At 42.3% G+C, this 26,785-nt stretch overlaps 1 protein-coding gene across 2 annotated transcripts in view; it reads left to right on the top strand.

The window, feature by feature from the left end:
• Window positions 1-26,785, top strand: part of Fat3 (FAT atypical cadherin 3) — a 513,350-nt gene that overhangs the window by 448,410 nt on the left and 38,155 nt on the right. For both annotated transcript variants that reach the window (XM_090343055.1, XM_090343054.1), the window contains exons 13-19: window positions 1,334-1,723; window positions 5,107-5,321; window positions 6,452-6,589; window positions 7,776-7,919; window positions 9,740-9,937; window positions 12,627-13,425; window positions 25,918-26,052. In XM_090343055.1, the coding sequence (XP_090199181.1) occupies window positions 1,334-1,723; window positions 5,107-5,321; window positions 6,452-6,589; window positions 7,776-7,919; window positions 9,740-9,937; window positions 12,627-13,425; window positions 25,918-26,052 (2,019 nt within the window). The remainder of the gene's footprint in view (window positions 1-1,333; window positions 1,724-5,106; window positions 5,322-6,451; window positions 6,590-7,775; window positions 7,920-9,739; window positions 9,938-12,626; window positions 13,426-25,917; window positions 26,053-26,785) is intronic.

The following is a 26,785-nucleotide window of genomic DNA, read 5'->3' as shown; positions in this document are numbered from 1 at the left end:
CAGCTAATATAGGATGCAGGAGCCTATCAGCACAAAGGTGGGCAGTGCAGGGGAGGTACTCTCATTGAGGACCATTCAGCTAACATAGGATGCAGGAGCCTATCAGCACAAAGGTGGGCAGGGCAGAGGAGGTACTCTCATTGAGGAAGTAGGATGCATGTACTGTCCCAGAGGGCAGAAGGGTCCAATCCCAGACTTGGCCTTACTTTCACAAACCATAGCCTTCCAACCGGGCAGCAGGCACCATCTCAGCCAGGTGCAGTCCCAAGACCAGGGAATGAGCACTAGGCCACGAGTTAGGCCTCATTACAGCATAGGTTTCCATTTCCCTGATGTGATGTGCACCACATCCCTTAGTTCCTTGCCTTACATCATCCACTGGTTTCTACTTCACAAATACCCAGCAACTAATACAGAAGAATGGGGACTTTTCCAAGCTGTATTGGACTGTCATACATGGCTAAAACTTCTAGCACCTAGAATGTTACCTAGTGAAATCTACACCAATATTTGTTGTGGCAGATAATCAATCCATTCAATTCTATTTCTCTTTTAGTGGTACACAGAAGTTACCTGTGTGTCAACTAGTATCAGAGAGTCTTTCTTAACACATTTCAGAGAGGTTGCAGAATAAGGATAACCCAGATGCAATGTATTCATATGCTGACATATTGAACTGAAACCTCTTTGTATAATCATTTACAGAAAAGCATTTTTTTTAAATAAGAACCAGTCAAAAGCTGTGTATGGTGGCTCAAGCCTAAAATCCTAGCTACTCAGGAGCCTGAGATCTGAGAATCATGGGCCAGCCCAGGCACTAAAGACTATGAGACTCTTATCTCCAATTAGCCACTATAAAATGGGAAGAGGGGCTGAGGCTTAGGGTTAGGGTATCAGCATTGAACTGAAAATCTCAGGGACAGCGTCCAGGCCTAGAGTTCAAGCCCCATGACCCACGTAGAGGAAGAGGAAGAAAAAGAAGGAAGAGGAGGAGGAGGAGGGGGAGGAGGAGGAGGAGGAGCAGGAGGAGGGGGAGGAGGAGGAGAAGGAGAAGAAGAAGAAGAAGAAGAAGAAGAAGAAGAAGAAGAAGAAGAAGAAGAAGAAGAAGAAGGAGGAGTCAGTTCTTTGTTTGATACCAATATATTTCCAGATCATTTAGCTTTTAATTAATTTGTATGTATTTTGCAAGCTGAAGTTACATGACTGTAAGATCACAACTCTTTCTGTAATGAGTTCTTTGGGTGATTGTTTGAGAGACAGCAGAGCTGTAACCAATGAGGGCAGAACGTCTAGCCACCTGTGTCCTTTCATATTGTTATGTTCTCTCCTGTAGGTATCAACAGGAAGGTTGCATACTCCCTGGCAGACTCGGCCAATGGGTTCTTTTCCATTGACAGCTCATCGGGCATTATCATCCTGGAGCAGCCGCTGGATCGGGAGCAGCAGTCTTCATACAACATCACCGTGCAGGCCACCGATCAGAGTCCAGGACAGTCCCTGTCCTCTCTGGCAATAGTCACCATCAATGTCCTGGACATTAATGACAACCCCCCTGTATTTGAAAGGAGGGATTACCTGGTAACTGTGCCTGAGGACACCTCCCCTGGCACCCAAGTTCTTAGCGTGTTTGCTACCAGTAAGGATATTGGCACAAATGCTGAGATTACATATCTCATCCGGTCTGGGAATGAGCAAGAAAAGTTTAGGATCAACCCCAAAACAGGTGAGTAGACAGCAAACTACTTAAGAGTTCAAGGTTTTGCCATATCCTGCTTTCCCTTCAATCTCTACTTCAACTTCTTCGTAGGCTGCCTGTCCTACTTCCACCTTTATCACAGGGAGAACAAGAGTCCTGGGGTGAGGATCTGCCCCGAGAGCCTAGAGTGGCTTCCCAACACTTTGTTTCTGGGCGTGATAACTCTTTCAAATCCAAGCTCCCAGTTTGGGCTTCCTTGAAAAATACTCCAATCTCAAAGCAGCTTCAAAATTCTAGTAGAAGAGCTTGGAGAAGCAATTGTAATAAAGAAAGCAGAGCCGTCTTTATATTCCAAACCCAGGAGTTTATTTGGTTCTTTCTTCTCTGTTTGTATCTCTATAAATATGTGTTAGAATAAGCTTCTAATCTCCATACTTGGACTACCAACAATTCAGTGGTCACTGGACAGACAGACATGTGTGGCCTGTTGGCCTTCCCACACTAGTGCCCACAGTAGATTCGGCCCACAGTTGGCCGAATCTCATGCCATATCTGAACTTTGTTCACTCCTGATCAAATCATCATCTTTTCTCACCACACACATTTTTTAAAAAACTCTGTAGTATCACCTAGGAAAGAAGGGCTCAAAACACCAAACAAATAAAATGGTAATCCTCCTGCTTGGTCTTCATCAGTGAGGGAATAGGTATCAAAGGCATTTGATTAAGTGAAATGGAAATTTAGAAAAGAAGATTGGATATCATATAATGAGTAAACACACTCACTCTTTTATTTGCATATGGTATATGGATTTCTACTTGAAAGCCTCTTTTCGATTATTAATTCCTCTTATGATCCACTGAGGTGGTTCCATTTTGCAGATAAGAAAAGGAAAGGTGTTTTTGGTTTGTTTGTTTTTTGTTTGGGGGGGGGGTCATGGGGCTTGAACTCGGCCTGGGTGATATCCCTGAGCTCTTCAGCTCAAGGCTACCACCCTACCTCTGGGCCTGGGCATTGTCCCTGAGCTCTTCAGCTCAAGGCTACCATTCTACCCTTGAGCCAAGGTTAATTGGAGATAAGAGTCTCAGATCCTTTTGTACCTTGGCTGGCTTTGAACCTTGATCCTCAGATCTCAGCCTCCTGAGTAGCTAGGATGACAGGCATAAGCCATTGTGCCCAGCTAAAAAAGGGAATTTTGGGAGTCAGGAGCATGGCCAAATGGTAGAATGCTTGCCTAGCATACGCAAAGATGTGTTTGATTCCTCGGTACCACATACACATAAAAAGCCAGAAGTGGTGCTATGGCTCAAGTGTTAGACTGCTAGCCTTGAGAAAGCCCAAGGGCAGTCCCCAGGCCCTGAGTTCAAGCCCCAGGACAAAAAAGGCACGTTTTTCCAATCTCCTGGCCTATTTCTCTCCTTCTCAAGAAGGATCACTTGTGATATATTGTGGCAAAGAAAGCCAGTCTTAAAGTCTGTGCAATAAAAAAAAGAATCCAACTTTATTAGCAAAATTTATTTAACATGAAAGTTATACTCGACTCCTACTAAATCATTAGATATCTGTTACATTTTCTGAATGAAGAAAATAGCTCTGGAGAAGTTAGATAATTTCCTATGTCCACCATTAGCAAGCAGATTATCTGTGAAGACGTATCTTCCTGACTCTGGAATGTATAATCTAACCTTGATATCACATTACAGAATAATGGACAAACACAGGCATGAAATCCAACTGATGTATGTAAAAATGGAATTAAGACATGTGAGGAGATGGTTAGGGTTGAGATAGATGGCATGGAAAATGATGCAAAGGTGACATTTCTCAAGATGCATTGTGAGTGCAACTACTCAAAATCTGACGTATTTAATTGAAACTCCTTTGTGCAACTACTTCAAGATAATTCTATAAGTAAACAATACTACTATGGATATGCAAAAAATAATTTAACTTTTCCCAGTAGTAACTCTGTTTATGAAGATCATCACTTCAAATTAAAATGTATAGGGAATTCTTTCATTTCAATATGTGTTAGCTTTACCCTGTCTAGTTATGGCCATTGTATATGACCACCACAGAGACATGATTCAATAGTATTTAAATCTGATGCTCTATAACAAGATTGGTATGCAAAGTAAAGCACTGAGAGTACTAAGCGCTAAGAAAACCTTAGGCGAAGAAAAGACCCTCTTCTTATATGTATGATTTCTATTGTTTCTCATTTTATGAAGACACCTACTGGCAGTCTTAGTAAGAGAACGTCTCTGTGCTCTGTGGAAGGATGTAACCCTCTTACCTGTCAGAACAAATATGGTTCAAGTAAGGCAAAAGTAGATTCCCTGTAAGACAGCTAGGCAGGCAGGGCAGTACGGATTTGAAAACTACACAACACTACACCACACAGTATTGGCCACTTCCCCGGGAAGGGCTGGGATTGGAAGGATGAAGCCACAAAGTGGCATCCAACTTTGCTGATTCACTCACTTGCTTGATTTAGAGGATTTGTTTTGCTTACTTGCATTTGTTTCTGAGATAAGTTGCCACATAGACAAGGCTAGTTTAGAACTCAGTATACAACTCAGTCTTGCCTCAAATTGGAAATCCTTCTGCCTTTACCCCTTGAAAGGTTGTTAGTTATTCCAGGAATGACATGCCACATCATCTTCTATGTGATAAATTTAGACAATTCTGTGACAGCATCTTCTCTGTTCTGTAGGTATTGATAGCAATGATCATTTTGACCACTAAACTTATTTGACTTTCAAACAATTCCTTTCCTCACAACCTGAAATCTCTGTCCTCTTGACATAGTAACAAATTAAATAAGGCCATCATTCAGCTCAGATAAATCTGCATGTGTTTACTTGCTGGCTAGCAACAGGGTCATCCGATCATATCCGCATATCACAATGCAGTCTTGGTCTTCTACTTGAGAAATGGAGATTCTTACCCCTGTTCCCAGCTTCCTTGAGAGTTCAAGCTGTGTGAGAAATAATCAAGAACTGTCACCCAAGCAGGCCCAGACTTGACATTGCTTCAGGCTCTTGTTTGAAAGATAGTTGTGCTTTTTTTTTTTTCCTTCTTTTTTTTATTGTAATTAGTTAAAGGGTTACATGATATTTGCCAGATAGAAGGTGCATTAATTCACATACATTGATACCCTTTCACATGTCTTGGTACCCGTTTCCCTCCCCCCCCCCACACCCCCCACCCGTCTTGGTTGTGCTTTAACAGACAGCTTTAATCATTCTCCTGGAATGCTTTCAGGGAGGAGTACCTGACACAAACAAACTCCTAAATGTCTAAACTTGGCTAAAGAGGATGGTATAAATATTACCATGATTATTGAAGCTCTGGCTTACCAATGATTTTTCCCTAATTGAATCTAATGGCCCCATTTTTCTTCAAAGGGGGTCTTTCTGTGTCTGAAGTTTTGGATTATGAATCATGCAAAAGATTTTACCTGGTGGTGGAGGCTAAAGATGGGGGCACCCCAGCTCTCAGTGCTGCGACCACCATCAACATCAACCTGACAGATGTGAATGACAACCCTCCCAGGTTCAGCCAAGATGTCTACAGCGCTGTCATCAGTGAAGACGCCATGGTGGGGGAGGCTGTCATTTTGGTAAGTGCCAAAGGCAGGGTCTAGATACTAATCATCCTCAGAATACAAAGTTAGTAAAGACTTTCTTAAACTTTCTTCCTACTCCTATTAGAATCTTGTGTCATCAGGTACTTTCACCAGCTTCTCTCTGGTTTGTATGTCAAAGGAGTCTGACACACCAACATATATCAAGGCATGAGTTACTGAAAAAATGCTTTACTTCTCAGAGTATATAGTTTTCAATAAAACTAAACTAATTATGGAATGAGTTTGGAAAGATAGATTCTGCTAGATTGTGAACTGAGATGAAAACTTATTGGGTAGCTGGAAGCTTATGTCATTTTTGAGATCTAATATACAGTACAGTAAGTACAATTATTAACAGCAGAATATATGTTTAAACATCACCGAGAGAACAGATTCCAAATGTTCTCACCACAAGATATAAATATTTGAGGTGACTTAATTAGCTTGATTTAATTGTTCTACATTGTATTCATAAATTATTGCATCTCTGTATACCACAAAGATATTTTGTGTCAGTTCCTTATAAAACTTATTAGGTGGTTAAGGTTATAATAAAATTCCTGTCCTTCTTGGCATCCTACAGACACACAGAGCAGGATAAATCAGAGTAGATTGAAGACTTACCAGTCCCCCCCCCCCGAAGCTCCTCTTTAGTAAGAAATTAGGTTTTGTAATAGCACTTAGAACAAAACATGATTTCTTGAGAGCTTAGATTCTCTCCTAGGATACAAATTCCATTTTGGAAAAAGATAGATATGGCAGAACGCTTTCATTCATCCATCTTTTCCCTGGTTTTGACAGGGTTAGATGTACAATGACTACAATCTGAGGTCCTTATACCACCTGGGTTGGCCTTGCGGGCTCTGACTCCTTCCAAAGTGAAGTAGGCCAGCGCGTTTACAGGGCGACACAGGAAACTTCCTTATATGGAAATGCCTATGCTTGGAAAATACCTGATTTGTATAGAAATTTACAAAGGAGAGGACTACCCTCTAGGAGAGGGACTACCCTCCTTCATCCAAGCCATCATCACCTCTACTGGGTACTCTTGTAGAACACTGGCAGACCCGGGACCCTCTGTTTCTCCTGTCATGTCTTTTCTGTTTTGCTCATTTTCTGTGCAGTTAATAGCTGAAGACATAGACAGCCCGCCCAATGGACAAATCCGCTTTTCCATTGTGAGTGGCGATCGAGACAATGAGTTTGCTGTGGATCCTACCTTGGGACTTGTGAAGGTTAAGAAGAAATTGGATCGGGAGCGGGTAAGCTAGATGGGGCTAGGCCCTTCCCACTGACACGCACCTCTCTCACTGAACATATCACACTCTCCATGATTTCATTCATAGCCAAGTTCTCCATTCAAAATAAGGAGAGTAAACAATGGGACAAGTTGTAACATCAAACTCTTGGGTGAAGGTTTGGAAAGAATTTTCTGCCAGTAATAGTTGTTGGCAATTGTCTCTGTATATTCTCATGATTGAGGCTTGAACTTAGAACCCCACAGTCTTGATGGTTTTTCTGCTCCAAGCTGGTACTCTGCTGGTACTGGCACTTTAACTCAGACCCTCACACTCTCTGCGGCCTTTTCTGCTATACCACCTGAGCCATACATCCACTTCCAGATTTTTGCTAGTTAACTGGAGATAATCTCATGGACTTTTCTGCCCAACGTTGGATTCAAACCACACTTCTCAGATTTCAGTCTCCTGAGGATTTATAGGCATGAGACATTAACACCTGGCAATTGGCAAATGCTGATTTATGGAGAGTTTAAAGAAGAAGGAATTCTGTGCTTCTCTGGATGGCCTGAATTTCCACCCTTTTCAGAGCAAAAGATGATTAAAGCCTTCAATATTCCTATCCTATAGTCCCAATTTCACAAGGAACTTTAATCCAGGCCAAGCAGAGACAGAAAGATCACTTGAAATCAATTAGACCAGAAGAGCATGATACAGAACATTCTTCTGCCAACATTAAGCTAAGTTTCTAAATATAGTCTTTCTTGACTAGAAAAACATGTCCTTGAAGAACAATTAAATCTGCAAACAGATGTTATAATGGTAAAAAAAAGTCGATATAACCCCAGAACTATAAAATCTATTGCCTTGTTGAGCAAAGGCTGAGAGCCAGCGTTCTCACGAGGAGTGGTTTCATTCCCTATGAGACATTCGGTGATGTTTAAAGATGTCTGGGGTTGGCACAGGCAGGCAAAGGGTGATAATAGCTTCTAGTGGGTGAGAGTCGGGTTTATTGAAAAACATCCCATATTGGCTGGGTCAGTCTCCAAGAACAGAAGGACTGCCTGGAACCAAATGAGGAGCCTGGGACTGTATTACAGAGGAGAGGATTGGTTTTTATAGAGCACAGCAGAAGCTATAGCTCCTCTGAAGGTGCACAGGAAGAGGAAATGCTTCCCTTCTTTACTGTCACCTGTTTGTGCCTTGGCAGGTGTCTGGATATTCTCTGCTTGTCCAGGCAGTTGATAGTGGTATTCCTGCAATGTCTTCAACTGCAACGGTTAACATTGATATCTCCGATGTCAATGACAACAGCCCACTATTTACACCTGCTAACTATACAGCTGTGATCCAGGTAAGTAAACCTTGCCCACCAGGAATGGGTTTGTACACATTCTGATGTCTTCCTTTGTCTAAGTGAAGTAGAACTACTAAAACAGAATGCCTTAGACTAACTTACAAGCAACATAAGTTTTGCTGACAGTTTAACTTCATAACACAGTCCACGGTCAAGTCTTCATCAGATTTTGTGTCTGGTGAGGACTAAGAGACAAAGCATGCATGTTTTCCCTTATAGGTAAAAGGAAGATTTAGTTTATAAACTTACAAGTAAATGTATTGTATGCAACTGTATCTGAATACATTAACTGAAATGGAAAGCTCAAGTGAGAACATCAGTAAAATAAACACAGGATGTGGGTATTAGGAACAGGAGGGATGGGACCAAGGGGAAAAGGATAGACAAATGAAGAGAAGAAGAGAGAGAATACAATCAAATATTCCACCTATATCCTAAAAATTAAGAAGAGTGAGGGAAGGGGATGGTAGGGGAGAGATGGTGAGAACGTTGAAAGGGTGATATTGATCAAGGTACATTGTACGAAGAAAACACTTTGTTAAATGAGACCTCTTAAAGATAATAAAAATAAATAAAATAAAAAGATCAGAGGAACCAGGTTTAAGAGATTAATTTGGAATTAGAGTAATGACTTTGAGTCTAACCATCTATAGCTAACTCCCTGAGCCCAGAGCCTTTGAGCTGAAAAGATGACATCAAACAAGCAGTTGCCTGCTGCTTCCCACCCCCCCCCCTTGACAGTGAAATCCTATGTGGAAATACTGGGAAACCCCCTCCTTATCTTAAGGCCTTCTTCTAGTGGCTGTTAATGGCAGTCAATCCATGCTGTCACAAAGCTTCATCCAGGTCTCCATCTTTTTCTCTTAAATTGCTCATCTCAACTGCATTCTGTGCTCAAAACAAAACAGGCTTTGCTTACTCAAAATTCAGAGGTTTATTTGTGTGTGTGTGTGTGTGTGTGTGTGTGTGTGTGTGTGTGTGTGTGTGTGTGTTGGTATTGTGGCTGGAACTCAAGGCCTTGAATTCATGCTTAGTGGACCTGTTCTCCAAATCACAGGTATAGCACTGTCGTCATCTCTCTGATCCCACCTGACTGAGCTCTAGGCTGTGATGATGCTAAAATCTAATGAAGTGAGGAAATGTTTGGAAATAGCCTCTTGGCTTCCAAAAATTCTAATAAATTTAAGGATTTGCTTCCTTTCTTCTTATTCTCAAGAGGACACATAGTTTGCCTCCATTGTCTCCCTTGGAAAATTACATGGCACAACTATGTTTTGGGGGTTGTGTTGTAAAGGCCCCCATTTTTCAACCTAATATATGCCTTTGCACACCAACTGAGACATTGCTAGCATGATCCTCCAAAATGTGTGATGCTGTAAATTATGTCACAGCATTGGACTTGCATAACATGGTGTAATAATGTGAATAAGCCTTGCCATGTCAACAAGGTGAAGCAAATTCTACCACAGAAAGGCTGAAAAGGACGTTTTCCCAGAGCTATTCAAGTAATCATATGGCAATGAGGGCTGTTGGAGGTCAAAGTGCTCTCCACCATCCTTGGAACTTCAGACCTCTTCAGTACAGAATTTTGTGTTCCCACCTGCAGAGTGCTTGCGTTCTGGGCCTGTTGGGAAGAAGCAGCCTAAATGGAAATCAAGATGTCTGCAGAAACCAGCAGACATGACAGACATCACAGGGAATCCCTTCCATGCAAAACCCTGGCTTTCTAACATCGCATTCTCAGCTGGCAATGATGGATTTTTTCATGTGGAAAGGTCTAATTTTTATCTTCCTTTTTACTATACTGTTTTATGCAGGAAAATAAGCCAGTGGGCACTAGCATCTTGCAGCTGGTCGTGACAGACAGAGACTCCTTTCACAATGGGCCTCCCTTCTCATTCTCTATTTTGTCGGGAAATGAAGAAGAGCAGTTCGTATTAGACACTCATGGAATCCTTCGGTCAGCAGTGGTCTTCCAGCACACAGAGTCTCCAGAGTATGTGCTGTGTGTCCAGGTATGGTTTGTCCTCCAGACATACCAGTGTGACTTTATCTCCCATGCTTCTTTCTTTACTTTTTGGTTGGTTTTCCTTTGTAGAGCACCTCCACATAATTCATTACTGTGAAGGAATGTTCCTCTTTGAATCTCAAATTCAGTTTCACAACAATAAAAGTGGCCTCTGTGTGTGTGTGTGTATGTGTGTGTGTGTATGTGTGTGTGTGAAATTGAACAGGAAGGAAGGAAAACATCATGGATCTGGAAGGACATTCCTGAACACTGTGCCTGACAGATAGTCATAGACCTCCATGTACATGTCTGAAAATCCTTGAGGCTTTAATTAGGCCCCAAAAAGACTTCTTTATACTTAATATAATTTGCCGCATTTCCCTTCTTGGAGAAACAGCTAGGTACTGCTGTAGTGAGACTAAGCTACACCATGATCTCTGCTTGTCAAATCTCCTCCAGTGAAGTTGAGAAAGACCAAGGACCTGATTTCCTGGTAGTCCTTGCATTGGCCTCCCAACAACTTAGCTCCTTACTGTTCTTGGCTTCTCTGACAAGAAATAGGACAGAGGGGCAAAAGTAGCAGGTAGGCAAAGTGCGCAAAAAGGAACCAAAAATGAGAAGGCACATAATATAACCACATGGAAACGTCCCATCACCAAGAGCTGGATCCCATCAGCATATCTGAATGACTTTCCCACCCACTGCGGTCCAAACAGGCAACCTCCAGCCACCAGGAACAATGGGAATGCTAACTGAAATTCTGTGTATTTGCTTGGCTGTGGACTGTCTGTGCTATCTGTCTGAAAAAAGTTGGAATTTATTCAACTTCTAAAACAATGCAACTTAGTAATTGCTGGTTCAGTGCATGTCTCTCATCTCTCCAATAATAATATGTAAATTATTTTATAACAATCACAGTATACAGACTTGAGAGCCAAGGCAAACTTTTGAGTGTCTCCTCACAGCCATGAATATAGTTCTTTACTTACCTTATCTAATTTGTCCACTTGTTAGAGAGCAGGTATCATGTCTCAGATGTTGGAATGGAATCCTCATAGGGAGCCTTCTCCTCATACACCCTACTATAAAAATGAAACAAGTCCCTGTATCCTCCTCCTCTATAAGGTTCCTAAATGCAGCACTGCCCTGCTTTATTCTCTAGCACTTTGTATACATACTGTTGCTATAAGAACCTTCCAAGTGATTTCTCTGGCTTTGATTATCCCTCTTGAGCTAATCATTTCACCTTGATTATGTCAGGATAAGCAACTACAACTCTTACCCTCAGTTTGTTTGTGTAAATGAAGCTTTACTGGAACACAGCCTCACTCATTCATTTACCCATATTCCATGGCTGTTGCTAGGCTGTAAGAATAGAACTGAGTAGATGCCAAGAGCTATATAATCCATAATGTCTCCATAGTTTTATCTAGACCTTTACCCAAAATGTTGATATTTATCCTGAAATTAAAAATAAAAGTCAGCGCCTCTTTAAAGTTTGAAAACTTAAGGTCTATATATTAAACTCTGGCTCTAGACTTTCATATTTTGAACATTGTGGTATTTCGACAGCTATCACATTCCAGTCTTTCTCTGACTGTAGGTCCACTGTCACTTTGTCCCTTATTATGGTGAGCAACCAGTGGCTAATCCATACAGTCCAAATTGTCATTTGAGGCTCTTCAGGACTGGTTTCAAGTTCCATCTCATATACCAAACTTAACTTCCCCAAGAGGTCTCAATTTCCATTTAAGTAAAGTATGTGGTGATGGTATTGATTTTAAAAAAAAAAAAGCAATGCATTAAGTATCTCTATGGTTTACACTTGATTGGAGCACATTACAATTATTCTTTTAATTCCTACAAGACCCCTGTGAGATAGAAACTGCTATTTTGTTCATAGTAAAGGTCAAAAAAAATAGAAGAGAAATTCAGTAACTTCTTCAGCGCTGGGTAGAGAGTGAATGGCAGAGCTAGGATCCCAACTCTGGCCTACCTGACACTAGACACTTGCTCTTACATGGCTTTCTCCACATGAGGACACACCTCCCCAATCCTACATGGCCTGTGTCACTGCATTCACTTCAGACCCATGGACCCATCTATAGCAATCTGCCCTTCCAAAGCTCCTCACCCCCCACTGCTGCCATGTTGTGAGTGGCAGGAACTCACTAAAGGCCCATTATTAGAGTGGTTCCATCAGAAGGGCAAAAGTAGAGGCTTTCCAGATTCCCTATTTTTTCCTTTGGGGTGCCATTTTTCATTCTCAATCTCACTGTGATCTAATCCCATTGAAATAATACCTCTTAAATGCTCAGAAAAGCACCATCTGGTCCAATCAACAGGAAAGAAACCAACAGAGAACAGATTCCTCCTCCAAGCCGGAATGCCATTTCATCAGGCTTGCCTGTGGTTTCTGTCCAAAATGAAAGCAGGCCAGCTTGTGGTGAGCATGTGGTGTCTAACAGCATCCCAACCTCCTTCCCTGTTCACTCTCCCTGGCTTCATTCTGTTGACACATTTTATTGACTGAAGATGATCAATCACTCCTCTTCCTTAAGTGTACAGCCTCGGCATTTTTTCAGCATAGTGATAGACAAAGAGGCAATCTACTAGAAAGTACAGGTATCTTCATTGGTTTCTTTTTCCTGATGGTGATTGTAATTCCTTCTATCTCTTCCTCTTGCTTGCCCTAGGCCAAAGACTCAGGCAAACCCCAGCAAGTGTCTCATTCCTACATTCGAGTGCGGGTCATTGAGGAAAGCATCCATAAGCCCACCGCCATCCCTCTGGAGATTTTCATTGTCACCATGGAGGATGACTTTCCTGGTGGAGTCATTGGGAAGATCCATGCCACGGATCAAGACATGTATGACGTGCTCACGTTTGCCCTGAAATCAGAACAGAAAAGCTTGTTCAAAGTGAACAGTCACGATGGGAAGATCATTGCCCTGGGCGGGTTGGACAGTGGTAAGTACGTGCTGAACGTGTCTGTGAGCGATGGCCGCTTCCAGGTCCCCATCGACGTGATTGTGCACGTGGAGCAGCTGGTGCATGAGATGCTGCAGAACACGGTCACCATCCGCTTTGAAAACGTGTCCCCTGAGGACTTTGTGGGGCTGCACATGCACGGGTTCCGACGCACCTTGCGGAATGCCGTCCTCACCCAGAAGCAGGACAGCCTGCATATCATCAGCATCCAGCCAGTGGCAGGCTCCAATCAGCTGGACATGCTGTTTGCCGTGGAGATGCACAACGGCGAGTTCTACAAACCAGCCTACCTGATCCAGAAGCTGTCCAATGCCAGGCGGCACCTGGAGAATGTTCTGCACATCTCTGCTATCCTGGAGAAGAACTGCTCAGGCCTGGACTGTCAGGAGCAACACTGTGAGCAAGGCCTGTCCCTGGATTCCCACGCACTCATGACCTACAGCACAGCTCGCATTAGCTTCGTGTGTCCACGGTTTTACAGGAATGTGCATTGTACCTGTAATGGTGAGTGTGATACAGTGGCGTCCCGCCACCTGAGATTTTTAGCAGTATACCATTTCTGGTGTACATGCATCCAAATCACTTAGGTAACAAAATACTAACTGTCCACCTACTGTATACCCAATAACTCTGATACATTCTGGGGTTAATGGAAAGCTTTGTGTGTAGAACAACTAGACAAGCAAGTCTATGTGACAAGCAATGTTGGAAACACATAATCCTATAAGAGTGTGTTAGGAGCTGAGCCTTCCTGTCTTCAGTGTCCTGTACCTTGAGTTAGAAGTCAAGTAGGACTTCAGGGAGGAGGAAGGACTAGGAGAGGAGGAGAGTGTTTCAGGGAAGAGAGAGCTTGCATAAAACATGAAAAAGAGAGAGAGAGAGAGAGAGAGAGAGAGAGAGAGAGAGAGAGAGAGAGAGAGAGAGAGAGAGAGAGAGAGAGAGAGATGGGGCGGGGGACATCCCATCAAGGACATTGAAAGAGCTTCCCATTTGCTAGAAGGAAATGGTGGGGATGCCAAATTAGACTGGTGAGCAGACCAGTGCTTATAGAAGGGCCATTAACCAAGATGAAGAATGGAGAAATTATCCCCAGATACGGGGAGATGTTGGCTGATTAGAAATGAAGAACTGATGGGGTAATCTCTGTCTTTTGCAATGGCCTTCATAGGGAAATGGATGAGAGGATCCAGGCCAGAGGCAGGGAAATGAGTCAGGGAGCTGCTATAGACAAGTAAGGGCAGCTCAGTTGGCTCCAGTGAAAAATGAGGGCCAGATGTTTGGAAGCAGTTAAGGAATGGATTCGGTCAGAACTGGAGGGATGAAATGGTTTGTTATTTGTTGATGTAGCTGTAATCATTGAATCGTGACCTTTGCTCGTCAAAGGCCATAGCTGTACAGAGTCACATGCCCAGGGTGTTCAGTGAGAAGAATTGCTTGTTCTTCCTCTTTCCTCTCTGATATATAGACCTATAAATTCATTGCCCTCTTCTGAGAAAATTGAACCCAGAGTGTTTCTATCTAGTGTGAACTTGGTCCCCAGGGAGTGTGGCCGAGGAAGAGTGTAGCATATATATAAGGTATCCTTGTAGGTAGCTGGAGACAGGGCAGCAGTCTGGAAGACATTTCTTGGTTGCAGTTCGAAGAAAAAGTTTAGCATGATCCCTACAAGGATGACCTAGGGAGCACAGATCCCTCCCAGAGATTTTTGAAAGAGCTTTCTGGCACCCCAGAAGACTATGGGGCACTTGCCTTGAGGTGGGTGTCCAATGACTTCAGTTTGTACTTTCATCACAGTCTGTGCTGGCTGGACTTGTGGACTATGTAAATGAGCTGTGAAGGAACTTGGAGCATGCATGCCAGGTGAAATTCAGTTCTGGCAGATGTCACCAGCATGCAGAATTTATGTATGCCAGCTTTCCAGACCTTGCCTAGATGCCCTTTGCAGGCAAACTGATTTATGTAGCAAAGCTCCACTAGGGCCTTTCTGCAGTGATTAACAGCAGGGTTCAAAGGGGGGTTCAGGACAGGAAAGACATCTGAGGAACTGTACTAGCTAATTAATCCTTGTACTCAGCGTCAGAGTGGAAGAAATAAAAAAAAAACAATAGAGAAAGCAGTATACTAGACACTAAAGATTCAGAGAGATAATCATGCACCTTATGCCCTATTTTCTGGCTATGGCAAAGCGAGCTTGCAAGCACCTGCTTGTTATAATGCTGGTACAGTAAGTGATGCAGAATAGAAAATATACTTTCTTCTGCAGCCTGAAAGTAACCTCTGAAATATGTACACAGAGTATGTGCTGTATCTCTGGGTGGATATGAGTTTATCATTTATTTCTAGTGCTAGTGCTCTACCACTTGAGCCACAAATCCACTTCTACTTTTTTAAATTTTTGGTAGTTAATTGAAGATAAGAGTCTCTCAGACCTTCCTGGCCAGGCTAGCTTTGAACTGTGATCCTCAGATCACAACCTCAGAGGATCACAGGGATGTATTTATTATAACAATGGACTTAAAAGAGCAAATTTTGTTGAATGTGAAAGGGCTTTCTGTTCAGTTTATAAAGGACACGAATGTTTCAAATATGTCTTATAGTGATAGCCCCGCCCACAATTTCTGTATTTTCCAGAAAGCTTTTTCTTCCTAGTAAATCTAAAATACTAGAAATCTTTTGTGGTTCAGCCCCTTGAGAGACCAGGGAAGTCTTCTGAGGTTGAAAAGGAAGTATTTCTTCAGTGATAGTGCTATGAATGTTTAGTACCAGCTCCTAGCTTCTTCTCACCTCTAAGACCCTCTTTTAATTAAACTATAACATCAAATCCTAGAATTTGGTAGTAAAAGGAGCTCAAAATGTCACCCAGCCCAAAGGCATGTTCAGCAGGTGATTCATGCTCATATCCAGTGTGGTAACTGGGCATCTTACACAGGGTTTTAGCACTGTTAGAGGGGCATGCTAACTCAGTACAGAGTAGTTAGGCTGATTTTTTTGGTCCCTGTTTTATTGTCGGATGGAGTGTTTTCCTGAACTCTCCTATGTTGAAGCTTGATTGTCAACCCATGGCCTCTGAGTGGTGATTGGATCACAAGAGCTCTAACTTCATCAGTGGATTTATTTTTTTGTTCTTAATGAATTCATAGCTGAATGGATTGTTAAAACTTGTGGTTTAGTTGGACAAACAAGAAACAGACCTTCCGGAGTAGATGTTGTTCCGGGACTCTCCTTCTCTTGGCCTCTCTGCTTCCTGGCTGCCATAAAATGGACAGCTCTGCTCTTCTACCAGGATATTCTGTCTTACCCAGAGTAATGGATGCAGCTGAACATAGTTTTAATTTTTTTTCCTGGAGTTTGAACTCAAAGGCCTGGGCACTGTCCTTGGACACTTTTTGCTCAAGGCTAGCACTCTGCCACTTAAGCCATAGTGCCACTTCCACCTTTTCTGTGTATATGGAACTGAGAAATTGAACCCAGGGCTTGGTGCATGCTAGACAAGCACTCTACCACTAGGCTATGCTCCTGGCTGGCTTGAAATCTTTGAAAGACAAAATAAAAATTTTCCATTTTTTTAATGCCAGTACTGGGGCCTGAACTCAGCACTGTTAGCTTTTTTCACTCTTGCCTGGTAATCTACTACTTGAACCACAGATCCTCTTCTAGCTTTTTGGTGATTAATTAGAGGCAGGAGTCTCATGGACTTTTCTTCCAAGCCTGCCTTCAAATCATGATTTTCAGATCTCAACGTCTTAAGTAGTTGGGAAAACAAGTATAAGCCACAGGCACCTCGTAAAATCTTTCCTTCTTGAAATAGATTTTCTCAGGTATTTTGCCGTAGTGACTAACATCTGCATCTAATTACCATGTCTCTTTCTTCTTTTAAATGTGTCAGCACCACAGAAATCTCGCTTCAAAGTAAAGAAGAAAAAAATGTCACTCAATTTCAGGCAGCAAGTTCTTAGTTGTAATAATAGTATTCCATCATCTTTTCCAAAGAATTGTCAAGAGTTAGCAGTAAGCATTTTCCTCATTTTTTACCACTCTTGCCAAGCTCATATAACTGGTATTGGTTGCTCACCTGTTTATCGTAGGAGGCCAGCAGATTTATTAAATGGGCTTCCCTACTCTTGATGGAAAAATTAGAATGGGAATTGAAGGTAGCTATCCATTCAGTATTGTGCAGTAATGTTTAGAACTGAACTCAACACTCATTTATTCCCTTCTCAACTTCCAGCTCATCTTCTCCTGACTTTTTTAGTCCAGTTATCATCATTAGCATCTTGAGCCAAAAGGCTGAATTATGTTAACAAAATGAAAGCAGACTTGGAATTTAGTGCTAAATAAGCTCATTAAATTCTACCTACCACCAGAACTACAGTTTCCAAATGAACCGAACTCACGAGAGGCAAACTTCTGATGTCATGTGATGGCATCAGAAGAACTTCAGATGTTCGGTGAACATTGTCACTTCAGTTTAAAAAAATAAAAAAAAGTCTAGTTGGGCCTGGTGGCTCATGCCTGGAATCCTAGCTACTCAGGAGGCTGAGATCTGAGAATCTCGGTTCAAAGCCAGCTAGGTCACTAAAGACCCTGAGACTTATTATCTCCAATTAACCATTAGAAAACCAGAAGTGGTGCTTGGCTCAAGGCATAGGGCAATAGCCTTGAGCTGAAGAGCTCAGGGACAGCACCCAGGCCCAGGGGTAGGGTGGGAGCCTTGGGCTGAAGAGCTCAGAGACTGCGTCCAGGCCAAGAGTTCAAGCCCCATGACTGACAAAAAGAAAGTCTGATACCAACTTGAATGGTGAGAATGATTAGTCTACTCATTCTCTTTTGGGATGGGATCAAAAGAAATGGCACAAAACAACTTTTAAGACTGCACAGGTTGTTCATATGTACAAACATTCACTGACTTTTCTACATTCATTGACTTTTCTAAACTCTAAAATAGAAATATATTGCTGGGCATGGAGGCTCACGCCAGTAATCCTAGCTATTCAGGAGGCTGAGATCTGAGGATCAAAGTTCAAAGCCAACCCTGACAGAAAAGGACCTGAGTCTCTTATTTCCAATTAACCTCCAGAAAATGGAAAGTGGGGCTTGGCCCAAGAGTAGGGAGGTAGCCTTGAGCTGAGGAGCTCAGGGACGGTGCCCAGGCCGACCCACAACAACAACAAAAAAAATATGTATCTAAACTTAAAGACAGGGGCCAGTAGTTTGGCCTAGTGGTAGAGTGCTTGCCTATCCTGTACACGGGCCCAGGTTCGATTCCGTGGTACCACATACTGCTTAGACTCTGAATCCAAGCCCCAGGACTGGCACAAAAATAATAAATAAAGGAAAGGAAGACATGGCTAGAAGAATGTATTCCCAATAAGATCATCCAGATTTAAAGAAAATGTTTATGGGGGTGGTGATAGAAGCAGAAGCCTAATTTGTATCTTTATTCAGACATGAATATGAATTAAACCCAGTGTGCCCAATAGAACACATTGGTGAAATGCTATTCCATGAGAAGAGTGAGACAGCACTCTCACCTTCAGCCAGGACAGGACGCTGGAGTGTGTGCCAGCTGTAGAGAAGAGCACTGGAGAACTGGAATTGATACTATTTGGCATGGGGTCTGAAAGCCTAAGTCTAGGTTAGGCAGGTAGCCAGGGCAAGAAACTTGAGAGCCCAGGTATGGAGGTGAGAAACAGGGTGCAATTTGTTCACAGATCAAGACAAGGATTGTCGTGATAACTAATATTTGCTAAGCTGTGACCTGTTTGTATTACACATCTATAATAAAATTGAATCCTCACCTTAATCCTATAAAGTAAATATCATTAACTTGCTACAGATATTGAGGAAATTAAGGCTTGGCATGGTTAGTTGACTTTCTCAAGGTCACAGAGCTACTCAGTAACTAAACAAGGATTATTCCTCCCTGAACTTTTCATTTGTTTTTTGTTCTTGGGCTTGAACTCAGGGCCTCAAACATGCTACGCTGGCACAATACCACTGAGTCATGTCAGCAGCCCTCATTTTTCATTTTTTTTGTTGCCAGTGCTGGGGCTTGAACCCAGGGCCTTAGTACTGTCCCTGATCTTCCCTTACTCTCTTACTGTACCACTGAGCCACAGCACCACTTCCATTTTTTTTTCTGTCTATGTGGTATGAGAAATAGAACCCAGGACTTCAATGCTTGGTAGGCAGGCACTCTACCACTAAGCCACATTCCCAGCCCTTGACAGGTAATGTTTAGGATAGATTTTCACATCCCATGAGGGCTTGCCCCTAAATTACAATTCACCTGCTCTAGGCTTCCTGTCACTGCTGGAATCGCAGGAGCACACTATGGCAGAACCCCAGTTTTCCAGTGTTGGGATGACATAAGCACCACTACACCCCAGCTATCAGAACAACCTTTTTCCCAAACCTATCCTCAAACAGTCTTGCTGTGTTCAGCCTTCCAAGCAGCTAAGATTACAGCAGTACTTGAATTGTACATGACTACTTTCCTCAAAGTGTGTCTCATGGTGCATTACTAACTCTGTACCTGGCGGGAAAATCACCCAACATAATTTCCAACCCACTAGTGACACCTGTTAATTGTATTTCTGGCACAGAAATTTGACTAAGGATCAAACACCAGACAACACTGAGAAGACCTTCTGCCTTAGACATCACTGCGCTAAAATTTATCTTCTTATCACATCACACAGAACCATCTTTCACAGTCACAAAGAACCTGATTTATCCAAGCTTTGCTTTACAGGAAGCTGAGGGCAGTTTGGCATAAGGCCTTGAAGCCTTTTCCTAGCCAAGTTCCAGAGTGCCTGTGCTCCCAACTTATAAACAAATGGGTATTATGAAGAGGTATAGGTGGCTTAATGAGAACACAGAGGGGAATAAAGTGATTGGTTCTACTTAAGAGTCGTCCAAGAAAGGAATGGGAAACAATAACACTTATAGCAATAGGTCTTTGTCTAGTGGAAATAAATTTTGAGAAAATTAAATAATTAGTTTGGATATCATTGTTTGTTCATTCACTCAGCCATTAATTGAGTTCTATGCTACACCAGGCTCTGGGCAAATGAGGAATCATCTCAGGAGAGGAGCCATCAAAGTGCATTTTTTTTGTCAGTAATTGGGGCTTGAACTCTGAGCCCGAGCACTGTGCCTGAGCTCTTCAGCTCAAGGCAAATGTTCTACCATTCTGAGCCACAGTGCCACTTCCAGTTTTCTGGTGTTTAATAGGAAATAGCAATCTCATGGACTTCCATGCCAAGGCTGATATTGAACCATGATCTTCAGATCCCAGCTTCCTGAGTAGCTAGGATTACAAGTGTAAGCCACCAACATCCAGCCATAGTGCACTTCTAATAAGCAGAATGAGTGAAATTGTGAATACTCCTGTGAGGCAGTATGAGACTTAAAACTGGACTTTGATGAGTTTGGGGTATTTTGTTTGTTTGTTTTGCTTTGGGGTTTTTTTTTTGCCAGTCCTGGGCTTGACCTCAGGGCCTGAGCACTGTCCTTGGACTTTCTCAAGGCCAGAGCTCTACCACTTGAGCCTCAGCACCACTTCTAGCTTTTTTCTATGTATGTGGTACCAAGGAATCCAACCCGGGTCTTTGTGCATGCTAGGCAAGCACTTTAACCACTAGGCCAAACTCCTGGCCCCTTTGATGAGATTTAAAATGTAGAGAAAATTCTGAAATTGGGCTTGCTCTTGGGCTGGGGTTTATTAGTGTTCATTATCTGAGAAGAATGTTAATATTTTCCATTACTGTGGGATTTGTTTTGTTTTTGGTTTGTTTTTGTGTACATGTATGTACCAGTATTGAGCTTAAATTCAGGGCCTCAGCTCTGGCTCAGGTATTCATTCAAGACTGGAATTCTACCATTTGAATCACATCTCCGTTACCACTTAATTGGAGATCAGAGTCTTTCATGCTGGCTTCAAGTCATGATTCTCAGATCTCAGCCTGCTGAATAGTTAGTATGACAGACGTAAGCCTCCAACGCTTGGCTTTGCTGTGGCTCTGAGCCCCGCCTCAGTGTTTTCCCTGAATCTTAAAAGAGTTCCATCTACAATCGAGAATGTTTCATTTTCCCTTCCCAAGACACACATCTCTGCAGATATTCATCTACAGCCTGTGGGAACCCCAAAGTGCCAGGCAGGAGTGGATTGGCGCTGCTTCTCGTGTGAATCTCCAGTGATCCTCAGGGAAGAGGTCAGCCTTTAGTGAAATCATATACAAAAATTAGCCAAGTCGAGGAAACAATGTTCTGGAAGAGTCTTTGCTTCTGGGAGAGGCACAGTAGAGCACTTCAGAGCTAAGAGTTGCAGTGAATGTATTTAAAACTTCTTACAGGCCATGAATTAAGAAGGCAGCTCGTTGACTTATGTGGCATTAACCAGTGCAGGGAATCCTGACAGAGCAGGCGTTCCCGGTGTGGGATGTATATTGTTAGTTAGTGGATTCTTCAATGTAATGAGGCAATAACATAAATCAAGAGGCTGAGTTGGCTCCAAGTGGCAGCATAATGATCATTGCTAAATGCTGATGCACTGGCCAATGGCACAGACATGATCTAGGGGGCTGTGGGGATGCTGTGGAGATGAAGAGAGTCATAAATATGTTAGTGAAATACTTCTAAAGCAGCAAAAGGACTACCCTTCTCTTTGCATGCCCCAAGTGCCAAAGCTTCTTCTCAAAGGGGTCATTTATTGTCAGTGTTATCAAAATGGCTTGTATTTCCACCCTAGACAAACCTTCAGGAGATAGAAAACCTTGTTTCAGAAAACTGCCAAATCTGTGCATATTCTTCCTGTGCAGGGGCTATGGATAAAAACACCCACACCCATGGAAGATATGGGTGTAGTTACCCAGCCATGCATGCCCTGCCATGTTGATAGGTAAAAATGCTCCAGGTCTGGGACCAGGAGTGTAGCCTAGTGGTAGAATGCTTGCCTAGCATGCATGAAGCTCTGGGTTTGATTCCTCGGTACCACATACACAGAAAAAGCCAGAAATGGCACTTTAGCTCAGACAGCAGAGCACCAGCCTTGAGCAAAAAGTGTCCAAGGACAGTGCCCAGGTCTTGAGTTCAAGCCCCAGGCCTGGCAAAAATAAAAAATAAAAAAGGTTCCAGGCCTGAGTTTATGCCTCCACTTCCCACAGTATCACCTATCATCAAAATCACCTTACACACTAACAAATCTGGCTCAGAAAGGACAGTGAAACAGTGATACACACAGCCGGCATTTTGCCATGTAGCTAAGCCAAGTTAGTGGTTACAACTTTAATATCTCATTCTAGTATATTCTTTACAAATGGTTTTCAGCAACACCTGCCCATTTGATATTCATGACCATTAATATTCATGATGAAGCATCATCAGTCTTATTTTCCTAAACAAACAAAAGCCAAGACTCAGAAGAGCCAAGAAACCTGTTCAAGGCTACAATGCATAAATCAAATAATGAGCCAGGGCCATATTCCAGGTCTTCAGTTTATCTACCCACCCCTCTCTTTCTCGCTCTCTCTCCTTTTTTGTCAGTCATGGGTTTGAACTTTGGGCTTGGGTGCTGTCCCTGAGCTCTTCAGCTCAAGACTGATATTCTACCCCTTGAGCCACAACACCACTTCCAGTTTTCTGGTGGTTACTTGGCGATAAGAGTCTCACGGACTTTCGTGCCCAGGCTGGCTTTGAACCACACTCCTCAAATCTCAGGCTTCTGAGTAGCTAGGATTACAGGCATGCTTCACTGGCACCTGGGCCGTTTATCTCTTAAGTCAGTACTCTTTCCTATACTCTCTACCACCTTCCTTTAGGGGCCTGGGAATGGGAAGCAGAGTTTAGTCTGCTTTTCTTTTGTTTTTATAGGCACTATAAATGGCTTGTTCTGCCCCACATTACAGTAAACAATGTTGTTTCAATTGATAAAATAGAAGCTGTACTTTGTGCATACTCTAGAGCCAAACTGATGCATGCCTAGAAGTGTGTGGAGCCTGCTGGGCTATGAGCTTCCTCTCCCCAACTGTCACTGAACACAGCACAGGTTCATTAAACCCAGATTACTTCACGATAGTTAATAAGATAAACTTCCTCCCAGAAGCCACCAGGAGTTGACAGTGTCATCTCTTAACTGGCACTCAGGAGCTGTCAGGGACTTTCTGCCACAGAGAAAGGGCCTTGAAGGCTCTTAGCAATAATATGTATGCAAGTATCTCTGACAAGCGATGATATAAATATGTGATTTCTGAACACAGATTAACTCATTAGCATCCACATAAACCATCCTAGAGAATTTAGAATTTGACTGGAAAAAGACTCACCTCCAAATTGTCCTCAGAATGCAAATCTGGGCTCATCTAAGAGTCTTGAGGATATGTGACAGTTTTCAGTGTTGCGATGTCCCTGTGACAACATGTATTTGTATTTCAAAGGTATCTAATTTCATATGATAGTTTACAGAGAGAAAAAGATTGAAATAGTGGGTATGGAGAATATTTGGCTTTTGTGAAAATCATTTTTCAAGCAATTTACAAGGCTTTACTTCCATTTGTAATCTTGATCACACCTGTCTTCAGCTCAGGGAATGTTGAAGGCACCCCACTTTTAAAACCTAAATTGCCTTTGTGCTTCCTGGAGCAGTAGGGAGAGCCTAGACTGGAGATGCCTATAATGAATGTGGCTGGGACTCAGGGGAGGCCCAAAGCAGTTTAAAGCACTGAAATACAAATTCCTGAAACAAACAACAACAACAACAAAAACCTGTCCCCTTACTCCTAGATAGCCTATTAAAAATAAAACCAAACATAAAAGAACCAGTCATTGGCTCCTAAGATAATGTATTAGCATACATTTTATATATCTAATACTTCTATTGATATTGTCATTTTTTAGATTGTACTGCTTACATTAGTTATATTAATGTTTTTTTGTTTCCAGTCCTGGGGCTTGAACTCAAGGCCTAAGCACTGTCCTTGGATTTTTTTCCCTCAAGGCTAGCACTCTGCTACTTGAGCCACAGCACCACTTTTTCCAGCTTTTCTGGTTCCAAGGAATCAAACTCCAGTCTTCGTACATGCTAAGCAAGCACTCTACCGCTAGGCCAAACTCCTGGCCCTATTAATGCTTTTAATACATCATAGAGCTGTATTATTGCAGGAGGGAAATTGGATCTGCATAATCTGCTAATTAATGACTGTGATCAATGACACAGGTTGATATGTATTAATGATACATGAATAAGAAAAGAAGGAGCTGAGATCTAGTTGCTGGCATGAGTGGTGTGTGCTTTAGTCCAAATGTCAGAGATCTGGGCTACTGAGAAGTGATTGGCTCAGTCTTCTTACTCAAACAATCTCATTCCACAAGCCTGAGTAAAAACACTGTCTTCCTTATAAAGAGGTGATCTTTTCTGGACTTCCCTTGTACTCATAGGCTCTATAAAATTGGCTGCTACTTGTGGTATTCATGTGTTTCTATGGTTTCTTGTCATATTTGCCGGCCTTTCTCCTTACTGAACAATTATTTTATTAAGTTAGTATTTTTCACTGTTTGTCGTATATTTTTCATTGTTTGTTGAATGCATGAGTTCAAGAAACTACTTTATTTGTTGCATGAATATGCTTTAGGTTGTTTTAAAACTGGCATGATGAAGATGTGGTAAGAATAAAGATCTGGAGGAAAGAAAATGGGAAAAATATATTTCAGGGAACTTGAGTCTTCTAGAACCATTTGTGGAGATCACTTTCAATTTTTAATTTACAAAAAAAATGCCTTCATCTTTTAACAGCTTTGAAAGCTGGATCAATGCCAAGAGTACTTTATACAACTAAATTTTAAGCCAGTAGAAAACAAGATTGATGAATTCTGAGTTTGCTGGTGTTCCTTCCATTGCTTCCTTTTGAGAATTAGAGTTCTGAAAATGTTTGTATGTAGTTAGTATTACAATTCTGTTACTCTTGGACAAAGAATTGTTGGATGATTTGCTTACTAATGAGAGGAGTCCTGATGTGCGAGAGTGAAATAATGAGCCAGCAGCCCTGTCCAGGGAAAGAAACAGGCACTCATGTCCAATGAGTTCTAGGTTCTGAGGAGAGGGGCAGCCTCTGAGGCATATGCAGTCCCATTTAGGAAATGACTGTATCAGTTGCGAGTTTACTTTTAATTGGCATCTTTCCTTGTAGAGTCCTTTTACCACTCTAATTATACCTAATTACACTCAAGATACCCAGGATCTTTGAAAAGCTCACTTCCTTCACAACTGTCTGCCTCCATCACAGCTCTGACCCAACTCACTTGGGTTCTGAATTCTGCCTTAATCACTTAATCAGCTTGCCAGGATTTCCCTTCTGAGAGATTAATCTTTCATCATACTGTGTTGCGATCATCAGATGGTTAAAGAGGAGACCTTCCTTTTTGAGTTGGTCAGGCACATTGATAGCCAATCAATAAAATGCAGCACACAGGATTAGGAAGCTATGTGAGTTGTGTTTCCACAATTTAGAATTAGCCATACTTTTCTTTAGGACTCTCTTCTCCCCCTACCCCCCACGCCACTCTGAATCACATATGCACTCCACCTTCAAGATTTTCAGGGCAGATATGATGGTCAAAATCTCAATTCAAGGGATACAGGAAAAGGATCACCAAGATGTGACGTGTAAGGTCTGTACCCCAGTAAACAGTAGCAGAGCCTTGGTATAGTAATCCTTCTTAAGCTACAATTGGTCCAAGAGAAGCATTTGCCTATTCCCACCATCAACAGAGAATTCTGTTTTCTTTTTGCACCTAACATGCCTCTGAAATTACAGCAAACAGAGCCATGTGTGATAAGTTTCCATGCTGGATGAAGCTCACTGGTGTGCCCCTGCCATTTTGTTTCAGCTCAAAACAAGTACAGCCCAGCCCAGGAAGTATTTCTGTATTCCCTGAAATGTGTGGGGGGGGTGGTGGACATTTTATATACTGATCATTTGTGTTCTCCCTTTGTCACAGGAGGAGTGTGCCCAGGGTCCAATGATCCTTGTATGGAGAAGCCATGTCCAGGAGATATGCAGTGTGTAGGATATGAAGCCAGCAGGAGACCCTTCCTCTGCCAGTGTCCACCAGGAAAGCTTGGAGAATGCTCAGGTGCAGAACGGATGGGATGACCAGGATCTCATTTTGTATCCTTTTTTTCATATATTTTTTATTATAATTAATAGAAGGGTTACATTATATTCGCCAGATAGAAGGTGCATTACTTCACATACATTGATACCCTTTCTCATGTCTTGGTCCCCATTTCCCTCCCCCCTCATCTTGTTTTCCCCCCTTCCCTATCCAATTTCAAATAACCAAGTATGCATATATCCAGTATATCAGATAACCAAGTGAAATACTGTAACAATATGAGATAACCACTATGGAAAACAGTATGGCAGTTCCTCATTTTGTATTCTTGAAACACTTACCCTCTAAGAATACACTGGTGTGTGTGTGTGTGTGTGTGTGTGTGTGTGCATAGCACTTTTCCTAAGGATGGAGCATAGCTAAGATTCACTCTCACAGCTGCAGTCTGTGCTAACGAAACATGGGAAAACTAGACTCCTTAGACGCTGGGAGACCATAGCATGGGCTCTTAGCTATGCCACACTTCTGTTAAGGCTGTGACACTGTGGAAAACAGAGACTGTTGGGGTGGAGAAAGGAGACAGAGTATGTATGACAAGGAAGGCTACACAAACCCATAGCCACAAAAAGAGGTCAATAGAGTTAAGACTGGGGCAATCACATTGAGTCCCTATGGAATAATCCGAGCCCAAAGCACATAAGTAAGCCAGAGCACCACCAGAAATGGACAGTGAGCCCTGTGTTCCAAGACA

Source organism: Megascapheus bottae, chromosome 12 (genome assembly GCF_031878675.1).
Source record: "Megascapheus bottae isolate mThoBot1 chromosome 12, mThoBot2.hap1, whole genome shotgun sequence".
In the NCBI taxonomy this organism is placed as follows: Eukaryota; Metazoa; Chordata; class Mammalia; order Rodentia; family Geomyidae; genus Megascapheus; species Megascapheus bottae.
The sequence above is the reverse complement of the archived record's forward strand: the minus strand, read 5'-3'. Positions and strand labels throughout refer to the sequence as shown.